Consider the following 15,991-nt stretch of genomic DNA (forward strand, 5'->3'; position numbering starts at 1 on the left):
GCAGATACGGAAAGTAACAGTCAGTAATAAGTGTTAGCTACACAGAGAATTAAAATGAGTGTAATATTAAAGACTGACTGGGTGTGCAGAGCTGACATGTCATTTAAGGTGTAAATGACCAGGACTTCCCTGGTGGCGCAGTGGTTTAGAATCCGCCTGCCAATGCAGGGGACATGGGTTCCCTGGTCCAGGAAGATCCCACATGCTGCAGAGCAACTAAGCCTGTGCGCCACAATACTGAGCCTGTGCTCTAGAGCCCACGAGCCACAACTACTGAGCCTGAGTGCTGCAACTACTGAAGCCGCGAGCCTCGAGCCTGTGCTCCACAACAAGAAGCCACTGCAATGAGAAGCCCACGCACCACAACGAAGAGTAGCCCCCACTCACCACAACCAGAGAAAGCCCGCGCGCGCAGCAACAAAGACCCAACGCAGCCAAAAAATAAATAAATAAATAAATAAATTTATATTTTAAAAAAAAAAGATGTAAATGACCAAAAAGGTCAGCCACATGAAGAAGGGCATCTTGGAAAGAAAAAGCAACTAGAGCAAACACCCTAAAACAAGAATAAGTTTGGTATTGTCTAAGAACCAAAAGGAGACTGGTTTGGCTGAAATACAATGAGAAAGTAAGAATGGAAGCAAGGAGCCCCGGGAGAGGCTACTGCAGTAATCCAGCCAAGAGATCATGTCTCACAGTAGAAAAGTAGTATAACCAACTGCCTACTAGTCATCTGGTAAGATGCCCCAGAGGCACCTATGATTCAGATGTCCAAGACTGAATCCTCACCTTCTCATTAATATATACTCCAGCTTTGGTATTCCTAATTTTATTTTTTTATAGATTAATTATTTTATTTATTTACTTTTGGCTGTGTTGGGTCTTCGTTGCTGCACGCGGGCTTTCTCTAGTTGCGGCGAGCGGGGGCTACTCTTCGTTGCGGTGCGTGGGCTTCTCATTGCGGTGGCTTCTCTTGTTGCGGAGCACAGGCTCTAGGCGCACAGGCTTCAGTAGTTGCAGTACGCAGGCTCAGTAGTTGTGGCTCACAGGCTCTAGAGCACAGGCTCAGTAGTTGTGGCGCACAGGCTTAGTTACCCTGCAGCATGTGGGATCTTCCCAGACCAGGGATCAAACCCACGTCCCCTGCATTGGCAGGCAGATTCTTAACCACTGCGCCACCAGAGAAGTCCCCTAATTTTACAAATCAATGAAATCACTGACACAATCACCCAATCCAATCCAGTAACCATGCACTGTCCTTTACTTGACCCTCTATTTCAGTCCCCCAAATTCAGTCAAGAGGTCTTAATTATTCAGCTCCTAAATCTCTTGTGTTCACCTACTCCCTTAAAAAAATCATTGACATTAACCTAGACTACAGCCTCATTTGTATTACTGTTTTCAGTCTCCCTCCTTTGCAATCTGTTTTCCAGTCTGCATCTAGTTATCCTTCTAAAATCTTAAGTCTGATTAAGTACTTCCTCTACTTAAAATACTCCAATAGATTTCCACTGCCTACAAAACAGCCCAAACTCCTGAACAAAACCCTAATCTGACTACCGTTTACCTCTTGAGTTTCACCCCTTGTACTTTCAAAACTACCAACCCCACCACGAGGTCCTCTACTCACTAGTCTAGTCACACTAAGTTACTTGCAGTGTTACCTTTTTTCTCCACCATTCATCACACCAATGCCTACTTTCAGGTCACTAATTAGATATCATTTCCTATGGAAACCTTCCTCAACCACTCAAGACTCAGTTAGGTGTCCCTCCAGCACACAGTATTTCTTCTATCACAGTACTTACTATACTTTTTTTGCTTAATTTTCTATTTTAGTAATAAAGAGAATATAAACTCAGAGAGTCATTCTCATTTGCTGCCATATAAAAAGTGCTCAATAAATATTCCTTGAATAAATTAATGAATAAATGAATAAATAAAGGACTTCTTTTTAATGCTGCACAGCAGACTAGAAAAAAAACTTTTCAAATGCATTGCTAAGCTAGCAAAATGATGTGAAGAGGGCAAAAATGAAGGGAAAGCAGGACCTCTGTAGAATAAGAGAGCAGACCAAAGCCAGTTTTTTCCCGATGATTTCTGTTGAAGCTTACATTCTTTGAGCTTCTACTTCCACAGCTGCAAGGGGCATGGGAGAACAAAGAATAAAACTAGGTTCTGCTAAAGATGGAGAGTCTAACAGGAGATACCCAGAAAAAAAGCTAGACACTTGGCATTACTGTGACCTAGCAAAAACACACAGAGAAGGGGATAGCAAGGAAGCAAGCCTGCACCTACTCTGGTGTCACATAGTGGAGAAGAAAAAACCTCCCCTGAAAATCCTAAGGATAAGGTAGCTCACACAAGTTTATAGTCTGAATTCATGCTACCAACGTGGTCCAAAAATCTTAAGCTGACTTTAATTTAATGTGGTCCCAAGTTGTGTAGCCAGCAGCTAACAGAGGCAAACGCAAACTCTCTATGCAGGAACACATCCTCAATCAGAGACATCAAATAGTTCCAAGATATAAAACTATATGGAGGGGCTTCCGTGGTGGCACAGTGGTTGAGAATCTGCCTGCCAATGCAGGGGACACGGGTTCAAGCCCTGGTGTGGGAAGATCCCACATGCCGCGGAGCAACTAGGCCCGTGAGCCACAATTACTGAGCCTGCGCGTCTGGAGCCTGTGCTCCGCAACAAGAGAGGCCGCGATAGTGAGAGGCCCGTGCGCCGCGATGAAGAGTGGCCCCCGCTTTCCGCAACTAGAGAAAGCCCTCGCACAGAAATGAAGACCCAACACAGCCAAAAATCAATCAATAAATAAATAAATTTAAAAAAAAAAAAAAAACCTATATGGAAAATGAACACTTCTCAGTTTAAAAACAGATAGGGCATCATGAATGAGAGCAAGAAACAGAGGAAAAAGATAATACAGTAAGAACCAAAAGATTTCAGATAGCAGAATTTTCAGTCACAGATTATAAACTAGCTATGTTTAATATGCCTAATAATAGAGAAGTTTGAAAACATAAGCAAGGAACAAGAGACCAACCAAGCAAGATGAAAAATAGAAATAATTTCTAGAAATGAAAAATATAACCATTAAAATTAAAAACACAACAGATGTACCAACCAGCAGATTAGAGGCAACTAAAGAGGGAATTAGTGAACTAGGTAGACCTAAGGAAATAATCCAGGATCCAGGCCAGAAAGATAAAGAAATACAAAGTATGTCAGAGAGGTTTAGAGACAGGGAAAATAAAGCAAGAAGATCCAAAATATTTTTAACTAGAGTTCCAAAAGGAGATAAAAGAGAAATGAGAGGGGGTAATACATACTTCAAGGGACAGTGACAGAGAATTGTAGAATTCCAGAATTGTATTGATAGAAAAATGCCAATTCTCAGATCCAGGAAGCCCAACAAATCTCAGGCAGGGTAAATATAAAGAAATACACACCTAGTCACTTCATAGTAAAACTGCAGTTTACACCAAAGAAAAAGACTTTCAAAATAAAGTTAATCAAATTTAAAAAGCAGACAAACAGAAAAGACATGGAAACAAAGGCATGATATCTGACTTCTCAACAGCAACAGTGAAAGCCAAAAGACAATGGAATAAGATATTAAAATGTGCCTTTACCATGAAAGATCCTCACCTAAAGGAATTTCTATAGGATGTATTCTACATCAGACAGAAAGAGCAGAGAAATAAGAAAAGATGGTTAACAAAGATTTTAGATAAATTTAAACAAATAGCAATGTTTATTTTATAGAAGGAAAAGAGAGCAGAATAGACACAAAATACTAGCAAACAAATCACATGTAAGTTCGGAGGGGGTGACCAGAGTTAAAACATTCTAAGTTCTTTGTACTTTTCAGAAGGAAAGTAAACTTTTCAATTACCTTTAGACTTTAGTACAGACATAAAGTATATAACTCCCAAGCAAGTGTGTGTTGTTTCTGTGTATGAGGGAGAGGGGATAATGGAATGAGAAAAAAAAAAGGTTTTTTTAGAAGGCAAAAAAGGAATTAAAAAAAAAAAAAAAAAACCGCACAGGGAAGCACATGATACAATGGCAGAAGTATGTCCAAACATATCGATGATTACAGTAAATGTAAACAGACTAAACTTTCAGTTAAAAGACAAAGATTATCAAATTAGGACAAAAAAGGTTAAAGCCAAAGGACAGGAAAAATTATACCAGGCAAATACCAATGAAATCTGGTGGAGATGTCACTAAAAAAAAAAAAAAAAGAGTTGTTACATAACAATAAAAGGTCTAATTCATCAGTGTTATGTAACAATTCTACATGTGTATGCATCTAATAACATAGCTTCAAAATACACAATGCAAAATTTTAGGTAAAACTAAAAGAAAGAATGTCAAATCTACCATCAGAGTTACTATGGCTTAAATTCCTACTTTAGAAAAAAAAGGTTCAAAATTAATGAGCAAAATAGCTAACTGATAGTTAAAAAATGAATAACAGAGTAAATACAAAGGAAGCAGAAAGGAGAATATATTTAAGGTAAGAGTAGAAATTAATGAAATAAGAGACAAACATATGATATAAAGTAAAAAAAATTACTTGGAAAAATAATAAAACAGACAAAGCTTTGGCAAAATTAATCAAGAAAATAAGACAAACACCACTAGGAATGGAAAAAAGGGTGTAACTACATATGCTGCTAAAAGTATACAGAGAGTACCATGAACTTTATGTCAATAAATTAAAAATTTACTTGAAGTGGATAAATTCCTAGAAAAAAACAGAACTTACCAAAATAGAGTCAAAATGAAATAGAAAAATTAAAAGAAATTAAGTTAGTAGTTTAATGACTCCTCACCAAGAAAACACTAGTCCAGATGGTTTTACATGTAAGTTCTATCAAACATTCAAGGAACAAATAATCTTATGCAAACCATCCCGGTACACAGAAAAAAACTATTTTAAAAGATTTATACACACCTGCTTCATCAAATGATGGTACTTTTTCCATTTTGTGAGTTTGTGATCCCTGTCCTTCTTTCTGAACATTTGTGGAATACAACTTTACTTGATTCAGTGTGCAACAGGGAACAATATTTGAAAAGCTTCCAAATGTCACTAAATTCTGCCATTCTAAAAGAAAAAAATTTTTTAAATTTCAAACAAACTAATAATAAGGATTTTTATACCCAATAAAACATACCTCCTATGATAAGAGAATAATTTTACAGAATAACAGTAAAAACTTTCATCCTGTTAAATATCCAAACGCACAATGCTAAGTCACCCTTTCCGTGGAGGTGTTTCATTGAGCCCTAGGTATACAGGGTCTATATTTTGTAAAGGAAAAGAAAATATTCCTTTTTTTCCCCTAATTTGCAAATTTATTTACATGGAAACTTTTAAAATTATATAAAATCAAAATATTCGTATTATTCAGCTGTTCTGAAAGGTCTCTGGCATATAAAAGATATTCTTTATTTTGTATGCTGGTTGCATGATAAAAAAAATGGCATAATGTACTTTTCAGAATAAGAACTCTGAGAGGGGGAAGGTCAGGAGTGTGTCCTACTCAAAATTACCCTGCATCTTCCTTCTGCTAGCTGGAGATTGAGTCATCTTTCATTTCACAATCAATATCTGAATTATATTAATCAGTCATTCATACTGTCACTGATGTTTTTAAATCAGATAATTAGATCAACATTTGGTGAGATTTCTCAGTATATGGGAATTCTAATTGAGGGAAGAATAGAAGACTAATTACAAAGCACTTTAGCTGTTGCATCTGGGTTGACTGTGAGCTTTAGAGGGCTGAAATACAGAAGGAAAATATATTCCACATTTGCATCCAAGTGGTAGAAAAGTAAATCTATCTGTCTCTACTCTCATGTGACCCTCTTGCTTTTATTTTTTTACGCTGAATACTTAAAACTCGAAAATCTTGTTTAGGTATAATTTATATATTTTCTAAAGTTTTAGGTGAAGTAATGAAATTATATCATTAGAAACAGTCAGGTTTCTCCAAGAGTGGAGGGTTAAGCACTTAAGAGTTGAAACTTTTCTAACTGCTTAATAATGATCTTCCCAAAATGTTAATTCATGTATGTGCATGTATAGATTTCCTTCCAAAATCAAGAAAAATAAATTTTTTAATGGCTCAGAGAATTCATCAGGAACATCAATTATTGTGAACACTGAAGATAATCTGAAAAGCATGAGGGACATAAGGCAGCATAAGTATTCACTCAAATTCCAGGCTTAGAACTTGTTTTCTTCAAAAACTTTCTGATGCCATCTTACTCTTTCACTTATTTGGCAAATATTTGTTGAAGGCCCAGTATGTTTTTGTTGTTGTTGTTGTTTTTAATTAATAAATTTATTTATTTATTTTTTGCTGTGTTGGGTCTTCCTTGCTGCGTACAGGCTTTCTCTAGTTGCAGCGAGCGGGGGCTACTCTTTGTTGCAGTGCGTGGGCTTTTCATTGCGGTGGCTTCTCTTGTTGAGGAGCACGAGCTCTAGGCACGTGGGCTTCCGTAGTTGTGGCACATGGGCTCAGCAGCTGTGGCTCGCAGGCTCTAGAGTGCAGGCTCAGTACTTGTGGTGCACAGGCTTACTTGCTCCATGGCATGTGGGATCTTCCAGGACCAGGGATCAAACCCGTGTCCCCTGATTGGCAAGCAGATTCTTAAACCACTGCACCACGAGGGAAGTCCCCCAGTATGTTTTTTTGATCATTTGCCTCTACTTATTAAAGGCTGAGTAAAGTGAATATAACAATGCATCTTCTTGCACGTTAAAATATGTAGCCTACCAGCAAAATTAATTAGTGAAGAAAGGGTTAAAGCGAATTCTCCTAAGAAACCCACCCTCCAGGAAAGCATCTTCTTCACCACAGCCACTGGTGTTCCGACTTGTCAGCCCTATTCAAAATATCTTTTGTGATAATTACCTAACAAAAACACTATGACACCATCATTTTTTTTACCCACTGATGAAACACTTCTATAGAGACTGTGCTAAGGTGTTTAAAGAGGGATTACTACAGTCTAAAAATCCTTCCTCAGAAGAGGACAAGGTTTTCATGACTTGATCCTAGATCTTTTTCAAGGTTCTCCTTAATTTTTAAAACATGTTATTACAGAAAATTTCAAATATATGCAAAGGTAGAAAAATAACAGTACAGTAAACGTACACATACTCATTACTTCAACAATTATCAACTCATGGCCAACCCTGTTTCATCTCTGCCTGCACCAGCATCTCCCCACCTACATATTAATTTGATGTAAATCTCAGACATAAAGTAGTTTCATTCATAAATATTTCAGTACGCATTCTAAGAGATAAGAACTTTTTAAAACATAGCCATACCACCATTGCAAGTAAAAAAAAAATCCTTAATATCATCAAATATCCTCAATTTCCAATTTCCACTGTTACAAGTCATAATTTTTGTGTATGTGAACAGATCCTAATTTGGTCCACATGCTGCAATTGACTGAGATGTCTTTTAAGTCTCTTTTCTACAGGATATGTGTTTTAGAGCAATTTTTATATTGAAGAAACCAGCGGTTCGTACTAAATTTTTGTCCTGGTTGTTTTCCAGTCTGAATTTTACTGATTTAATTCCCATGGTGTTGTTTAACCTGTACTTCTATGTGTTCTATAAATCGATGGATATAAAGGCTTTATCCAAATTCAGGTTCCTTTTTATTAGGACAACACTGCTTGATTAAGTAGTGATGTGTTCTTTAACCAGGAGCCACATAATATTTGGTTGTCTCTATTTGTGATAGTGTCTGCTGTTGTTCAATGCCTAGAATCATTTATTCCTTAGGTGGTTACAAAATGGTGATATTATAGTTTTATCACTTCATTTTTTAGTCAGAATACTTCTACAAAGAGAAAATTCCCTTCATGTATTTGGTTATCCAGCAGTATAGTTCATGTAGGAAAGTCAGGCTGAATGCTTAATTTTTTCCCTTTATTTACCAGTTCTCAAAATAATGAGTTCACTACCTACCATCCTACAACAGTGACACAATAATATGCATGTGTATGTATCATTATGATTCCATAGATTTAAACATTATTTGATGTATATCAATCCATTTTAGTCATTATCCTGATTTATGTCCAAACTGTCCATCCCATTTTGGGCCAGTAGGGGTCTCTTCAAGTTGACTCCTGTGTCCTTTTCTTTTTTTGGCCTCTCCGCACGGCTTGTGGGATCTTAGTTCCCTGACCAGGGATCGAACTCTTAACTTCAACAGTGAAAGCGCAGAGTCCTAACCACTGGACCACCAGGGGATTCCCAACTCCTGTGTCCTTTGACACTATCTTAGTAATCTTGATAGCTTCCTTGCTCACCGTTTCAAGAAGTAATTAATTTTTAACTTTAGTAGAATTTTAGGTATCAACTTTAAAAGTACACATTTGCCATGAATACAAGATTGAAAATTACACAGAAATTGCAGAATATGTTTCTACCTTTAATATTTTATATTCTAAAAAATACACAGGACCACATTTGATTCAATAAAACAAACAGAATACCTAACACATGTTAGTAGAAACGCAACCATTTGTTGAATAAATTACTGAATTTGTTAATTAATTCTAGGAAGCAGAAAGACAGCAAAAAAAATTAACCACCACTGATAGCCTTTCTTCAAGGTGACTTCTAAAATAAGCTATGTTATGGTACAGATTAGTCTTTAGTTTGGTGCTCACTTCGCTATGGGCCTGGACAAGGAACTTCTCCTTGCTGCATATACAAGGCTGTTCATCGAGACTGCAGAGCTACTGGTATCTTATCAGTCTAATCGAAACAATCACTTTTCTCTGCTTTTATTTTACTGTTACTGCCTCTGCAACTCCTAATAACATTGCTACTGATCACCCTTTGTCCTCTCTCTCCAATCCTGTTTGTCATCTACCACTTACTCTGGCTTTTGGAGGAAATTTAGCCTTTTCATACTACAACAATACAAAAAACTCTTTTTCTCCCATGCAAACTGACAATTCTGTCTACTGTGCATGTTGCTTCTGCAATAATAATAACTAAAAACAAACAAAAAGATTTCTTAATGGTTTGAAATGTTTTGCTTCAGGCTAATTTCAGGACCAGAGACAAACTTACACCTAAGTCTTCCAGAGATCAGTCTCTTTTCTTAAGAGACGATTGCAGGGACTTCCCTGGTGGTCCAGTGGTTAAGACCCTGTGCTCCCAATGCAGGGGGCCCAGATTCGACCCCTGGTCAGGGAACTAGATCCGGCATGCCACAACTAAAGATCCCGCACGCAGCAATGAAGACCCTGCAGCACGCAACTAATATCCAGCACAGCCAAATAAATAAATATTTTTTTAAAAAACAAAAAAAAAGAAAGAGAGACCATTGCAGATGGATGGACCTAGAGATTATCATACTAAGTGAAGTAAGTCAGACAGAGAAAGACAAATGTCATATGATATCACTTATATGTGGAATCTAAAAAATGATACAAATAAACTTATTTACAAAACAGAAACAGACTCACAGATATAGAAAACATACTTATGGTTACCAAAGGGGAAAAGAAGGGAGGGATAAATTAGGACCTTGAGATTAACATATATACACAACTATATATAAAACAGATAAACAACAAGGACCTACTGTATAGCACAGGGAACTACATTCAATATCTTGTAATAACCTACCATGGAAAAGAATCTAAAAAAGAATATATATATGTATATTCTGAAAAATATACATTCTGAAAAAGAATATACGTGTGTGTGTGTATAACTGAATCATGATGTTGCATTAAAAAAAGCAGGAGACAAAATAATACAGCTTGATTTCAACTATTCAAAAATGCTACTGGTGAAATATCTGGATTATGCATAATTTTTACTCTATACCTTATACTTTTCTATATTTTCCCCAAATGCCTAAAATTTTAAATTAAAAATACATCCATTGTTAAATTATTTCAAATATTATACTGCTAATAGTAACACACTGACTATCTTTAGTTTACTTTTATGCTTTCAGCTAACAAAAAATGCAGGAAAATCCCTCTTATGTCTAATCATCTGGCAAGCAAAAGGGTGACCTAGACCAGGTGGCTCAACCTTCAGCACTATTGCCGATGTGATTTTTCACCAGAACAGAGTAAGCAATAGGGAATCCTTTTTTTTTTTTTTTTTGGAGTATGTAAAGAATATACAACTTCCTGCACTGCATCTTGGCACACCAACTCTACTGCCTTGCTTAATTCTTGTAAATATTTGCTTAGGAAAAGGGGAAAAAAATATCGAATACATTAAGGATTTGCCAAGTGCCACTGTATGAAATGCTTTACCTGTATTATCACACCATAATTTATATCTCAAAACATACCTCAAAGCCATCTACATCTCTCCATCTCCACTGCTAACTACCATGGCCCAACCACAATCCTGTTTGCGCAGGTAACTCTAATTAATAGCCCCCAGTGATCTCCTTATTTACACTCTTCCCTTTCCAATCCATTCTCTACACAGTAGTCAGAATGATATTTTTAAAACACTTCCTTTTTTTTTTAAACCTACAACCCAAAAGGCTATACCTCCCAAATCTCATTTCACACACCCCTCCCCTTCCAACCATACTCCAGCCACAGCACGTTTCCTCCTGCTCCTGAACACAAGTCTAGTCTCTAGGGTCTCTATTTGCTCTGCCTGGATTGCTCTTTGCCCCAGATGTTCACCTGGCTTTGCTCATTTTCACTTTTCATGCCTTGGCTCAGTCACCACCTCCTCAGAAAAGCTGGAGTCCCAGGCCAGCATAGCTAATGAAATGGCCCCTGCTGGCTACCTTCTAGCCCATCACTCTGCTTATTTCCTTCATAGCATTTAGATATGTTTTCTCATTCCTCATTTCCAGAAAAGGTGGAAACTGTGTCTGTCTTGTTCAGTACTGCACCACCAGCAACTACAATGCCTGGCACCTCTTTCCTGAATGATCCTCACTCACAAAAACCCTATGAAGCACATACCGTGGTTAACCTCATTTTACAGGTAACCCTATTATTAACCTGAAGTACACAGAATCATGCTGTCAGCCTGCCAAAATGGTCTTTTATAACTGTCAATGTTCCTATTAGTTATTTAAGGGGTTAAATTCCCACTACTTTTCGTATGGTAATACTAGCAGATTGCAGACAGAAATTAAAAAATACAAAGGTCAATTTCCATATTTTTATTTTAAAACTATACTTTTATTAATCTCGGACTTAAGCAAAAGCACGTATCTGTTGATTTGGCATGTAGTCCTTAAAGGAGCATCCTTCCATCTCAAATCATTGTCAAATGAGGCAAGACATAAATACATGAAAAAATAAAATAAGTGCTTATGCAAAGCCAAAAGAACTTTTTTAAAAAAGGGTGTATTTACTAGAGAAACTAAGTAATATTTTTATTATTTAAAAGTACATGTTGGGCTTCCCTGGTGGCGCAGTGGTTGAGAGTCTGCCTGCCAGTGCCGGGGACACGGGTTCGAGCCCTGGTCTGGGAAGATCCCACATGCCGCGGAGCAACTGGGCCCGTGAGCCACAGCTACTGAACCTGCGCGTCTGGAGCCTGTGCTCCGCAACAAGAGAGGCCGCCATAGTGAGAGGCCCGCGCACCGCGATGAAGAGTGGCCCCCGCTCGCCGCCAACTAGAGAAAGCCCTCGCACAGAAACGAAGACCCAACCATAAATAAATAAATAAATAAATAAAAATAAAAAATAAAAAAATAAAAAAAAAAGTACATGTTTGTGTAGATCATTTGAAAAACACTAAAGTTAATAAAGGAAATTTTCTAGAGAAAGTCACTGGTAATATCATAGTATATATTCTTACTACATTTTTGCTAGTTTCAAGAGCATTTTCCCATTCACTAAATATTCTTCTAAATTATGATTTAAAAAAAAAAATGTTTGCATCTATCACCAGCCCTTAATAACTCTACCAGGGCTTCCCTGGTGGCGCAGTGGTTAAGCACCCGCCTGCCAATGCAGGGAACACGGGTTCGAGCCCTGGTCTGGGAAGATCCCACATGCCACAGAGCAACTAAGCCCGGGCGCCACAACTACTGAACCTGCGGTCTAGAGCCCGTGAGCCACAACTACTGAGCCCGTGTGCCTAGAGCCCGTGCTCCGCAAGAGAAGCCACCGCAATGCGAAGCCAGCACACCGCAACAAAGAGTAGCCCCCACTCACTGCAACCAGAGAAAGCCTGCGCGCAGCAACGAAGACCCAACACAGCCAAAAATAAATAAATAAATTTATAAAAATAATTGTACCATAACACTTCCAACTCTTCTTAACTGTAAACGTTACCTATTTACTACTATTAATAATAAACTTGTGCACAGACTTTAATATGTATCTGATTATTTCTTGAAAGCAAATCCCTTTAAATAGAATTGTTGGGTGAGAAGGCATATACCTTTAAAGTTCTTTTTTTTTAAAGTAAGGTTTTATTTATTTATTATTTATTTATCTTTTGGCTGCGTTGGGTCTTCATTGCTGCACGCGGGCTTTCTCTAGTTGCAGCCAGTGGGAGCTACTCTTTGTTGCGGTGCATGGCTTCTCATTGCAGTGGCTTCTCTTGTTGCAGAGCCCAGGCTCTAGGCGCGCGGGCTTCAGTACTTGTGGCTCGCGGGCTCTAGAGCGCAGGCTCAGTAGTTGTGGCACACGGGCTTAGTTGCTCCGTGGCATGTGGGATCTTCCCAGACCAGGTCTCTAACCCGTGTCCCCTGCGTTGGCAAGCGGATTCTTAACCACTGAACCACCAGGGAAGTCCTAAAGTTATTTTTAACATAAAGAATAACTGACCTCCAAAACACTGTTCAACTAACTATATGTCCCAATCAGCAGTAAGAGAGTTCCTGCTTTCCTGCACCCCCAATATGAAGAATCACTATGAAAAACTTAGCTAATATGAGACAATGAGTAGTAAATCCTTTAGACTTATATTTCTATGCTTATTAGTTAAGTATGGAACATTTTTGCATTTTTATTGGCTACTCGAATGGTTTTATGAAAGCATTCATTTCCTTTGCCCATTTTTCTACTGGAATGTACGTTGGTTTGTAAAAACTCTTTATAAATTAGAGATACTAACTTTATAAGTGCACTGTGCAATACAGTAGTCACTGTTTACTGAGCACTTGAAATGTGGAGTCTGAACTAAGATGTGCTGTAAGTGTAAACTGGACTCCAGAGACGGTAAGAAAAGATAATGTAAAATATCTCAATAATTTTTATATTGATTACGTGTTGAAATATTTTGAATATACTGGATAAAACATATTAATAAAATTAATTTCATCTGTTTTTAATTTTTAAATTATGGCTATCAGACAAATCAAAATTACATACATGGTTCGCATTATATTTCTTTTGGACAGAGCTGCTCTAGAATATTGTTTTCCTTTTTGCCTTTAAATGTTTTCAGTGTTAGTTTGACCCACAGACATTTCTCATTTTTAAGTATGCAAATGAAGCAGTTGTTTCCTTCAAGATTTCCTCCGACTTATTCTTTATAAGTTTTTCCCAGCCACACAGCAGTTTTAGAAGCATAAACTAAACTTTATTTCTTGATAAAGAAAAATATTTTTTAGAATTTTTCCCCAAAAGTTCTGCAAATATTTTCTTCATACGTGCATCCAACTTAGTACTCTTTTTAGTTAGTACTCAGTACTCTTTAGTACTAAGTACTAAAGAGTACTTAGTACTCTTTTTCTAAATTAGTACTCTTTTTCTAAATAAATTTTTTAAGCTTTATCATAATTATGGTTGCCCTTTTGAAAACTGTTTCAGTATTTTTGAAACTAAATTTGCACAAACAAGGTTATTTTTTACATCTACTGTTTTTAAGCATGAAAACACATTTTAATTTTTTGGTAATAAACACTGCAAACAACTTTTCAGTCATTCCGACTGGTGAGATAGGTGATTATTATCTGTAGTTCACAGAGGGATGAGACAAAGAGCACATAATTTTCGACTTGACAGCGACAGAGAATAATGGATTACAAATTACACTATTTCAACTTCTTTTTACCCACTCTTAAAGGGCAGTTTAGACTAAATTCAACAGCCACTCCACGTAATTTAAGTGTAAAATGCCGAAACTGCTTGGTCAATAAAAGCAACTAGGCCAGAAAGTTTAGTTGGGGATTTTGGAGTACAGTACAACCAGATGAATCATTTTGTTCACAAGAGAATCAGGTACATTTCCATTATAGGAAAACTCCACAGTTACACGTTTTTATCACTACCAAAAAGCCCCAAAAACAGTGCTGTTAAAATTAACCCTTGCGAAATTTTAAGAGCCAGTTTTTACATTTATTGCAAATAAAAGATAGGACCATATTCTAAAATAATTGCACAGATACGCATTATTTTAGCTTATGTTACTTATAAACTTGAATGACTACGACTTCCAACTTCTACTGCAAGGTCACAAACATGCTACAAGTTTTTTCAAACATAAATTTTGGGTAAATGTTTCTGTAAATACTCTTTTCATCCCCAAGACTCTGGGGGATTATATCAGGCGTGGATTTGGTTCTGTCTCTTCCCTCATTGTTCCTAACAGTTCGCAAGTGTCAAGCAACCTATGGCATGCCAATGACGGCAAAAACGGAGGTAAGCCTCATTAAAACTTGCAAGTTCAAGGTTATTTTGTAAACTGTCAATTTAAATTTGAGTCAGAAAAGACTGTTGAAAAAGAGGGATAAAACCTCCCGATAACCACTTTTTTCTGGGTTACAGCTCCAGTAGACACTTTTTCACCAAAAAGATTGTTCAACCGAACTGGGCTCATTCAATAATTGTACGATGGTCATACCCCCATCTTAAAGGATGACTCGTAAATGTTGCGTAGCAACCCCCAAATTCCTCCTTAGAAAATTTAATAACACAGGTTGGGAGTACGAGAAAAGGAACAGGGTAAGAAAATCTATTCGGTCAAAGTGCTCAAAAAAGGTTAGGCGGTGAGCTCAAAAGACCCTGGAATTTTGTGGAGTCAGCAATTTCGCACTGCCTGCGCGAGGAGGCGGGCGGTCACCGCCAGGCACTGCGATGCTCACGTATCGTTTTATCTGAAACGAAGTGGTCCGTTTCACGGATGCGACCCGGCCCGAGAATTGCCCCCAAATGCCCGCGGGGGCCGTGCTAGGACCGTAGGCGAGAGCAGGATCAGGGAGGCCTGTAGGGGCCCCCGCCGGCTGGGCAGGCTGAACGGCAAAGGCGGAGGCCCGACAAGAAGGTTCTGGGGTTGGGAAAGGGCAAGGCGGCATACTCCCGAGGCCAGGCGCCCGGCGCCGAGGCCGGCCTTGTCTTCCAGCCCGGCTTCCGCGGAGTCAGAGGCCGGCGCAGCACACTCACCCTGGAGGTCGCTGGAGCCGCAGGCTACCGCCCTGCAGCGCAGACGAAGCCGGCACAGGGAAGACCAGCTACATCTGTGGGCCGCGGCGGCGGCGGCCAAGCCCGGTAACATCCTGGCGGGGCAAAGGCCCCCACTCGGACACCGCCTGCTACCTCCGCGCCGCCGCCGAAACCAACTGACTCCATAGACCGGACACTACCGAACACCGACGCCTGCGCCGCCGCAGGCGGCCTTAGCGAACTCGGAAATGGTAACATTATTTAAAGACCTGGCCGCGGAGGCAGCGGAAATGACGTACGCGCGGAGCGCGAATCGCGAGACCTTGCCCCGGACCAGCTTGGGAGGGCGTGGCTGCGCAGGAAGTTTGGCGTGTTCCCCTTGTCTTAACGCGCTACTGCTTCTGTACCTTGCTTGGGTATCTACAAGTTAATTGTTTGCTTCTTAACCGCCAGGAAAGCCTTGGGAGAAGTGACAGCCGTTGAGTGCTCTGCCTATTTTTTTTTTTTCTGGGCTCAGATCCTGGGCCATGATGTTGGAAATGGGAGGTAAGGTGGGGAGGAAGGACAGTGGCCTTCTGAGCCTCTCC

General features: G+C 38.8%; 1 protein-coding gene across 5 annotated transcripts in view; it reads right to left on the minus strand.

Annotated features, from left to right (window-relative positions):
- Window positions 1-15,649, minus strand: part of SLC30A9 (solute carrier family 30 member 9) — a 74,342-nt gene extending 58,693 nt beyond the window's left edge. For 3 of the 5 annotated variants that reach the window (XM_068543021.1, XM_068543024.1, XM_068543020.1), the window contains exons 1-2: window positions 15,405-15,649; window positions 4,974-5,126 (exon numbers count right to left, since the gene is read on the minus strand). In XM_068543021.1, the coding sequence (XP_068399122.1) occupies window positions 4,974-5,126; window positions 15,405-15,516 (265 nt within the window). In that variant the 5' untranslated portion in view covers window positions 15,517-15,649. The remainder of the gene's footprint in view (window positions 1-4,973; window positions 5,127-15,404) is intronic. The other 2 variants (XM_068543023.1, XM_068543022.1) reach the window with 1 other exon arrangement.
- Between the last annotated feature and the right edge of the window lie 342 nt (window positions 15,650-15,991).

This window comes from Eschrichtius robustus, chromosome 4, assembly GCF_028021215.1.
Source record: "Eschrichtius robustus isolate mEscRob2 chromosome 4, mEscRob2.pri, whole genome shotgun sequence".
Classification (NCBI taxonomy): Eukaryota; Metazoa; Chordata; class Mammalia; order Artiodactyla; family Eschrichtiidae; genus Eschrichtius; species Eschrichtius robustus.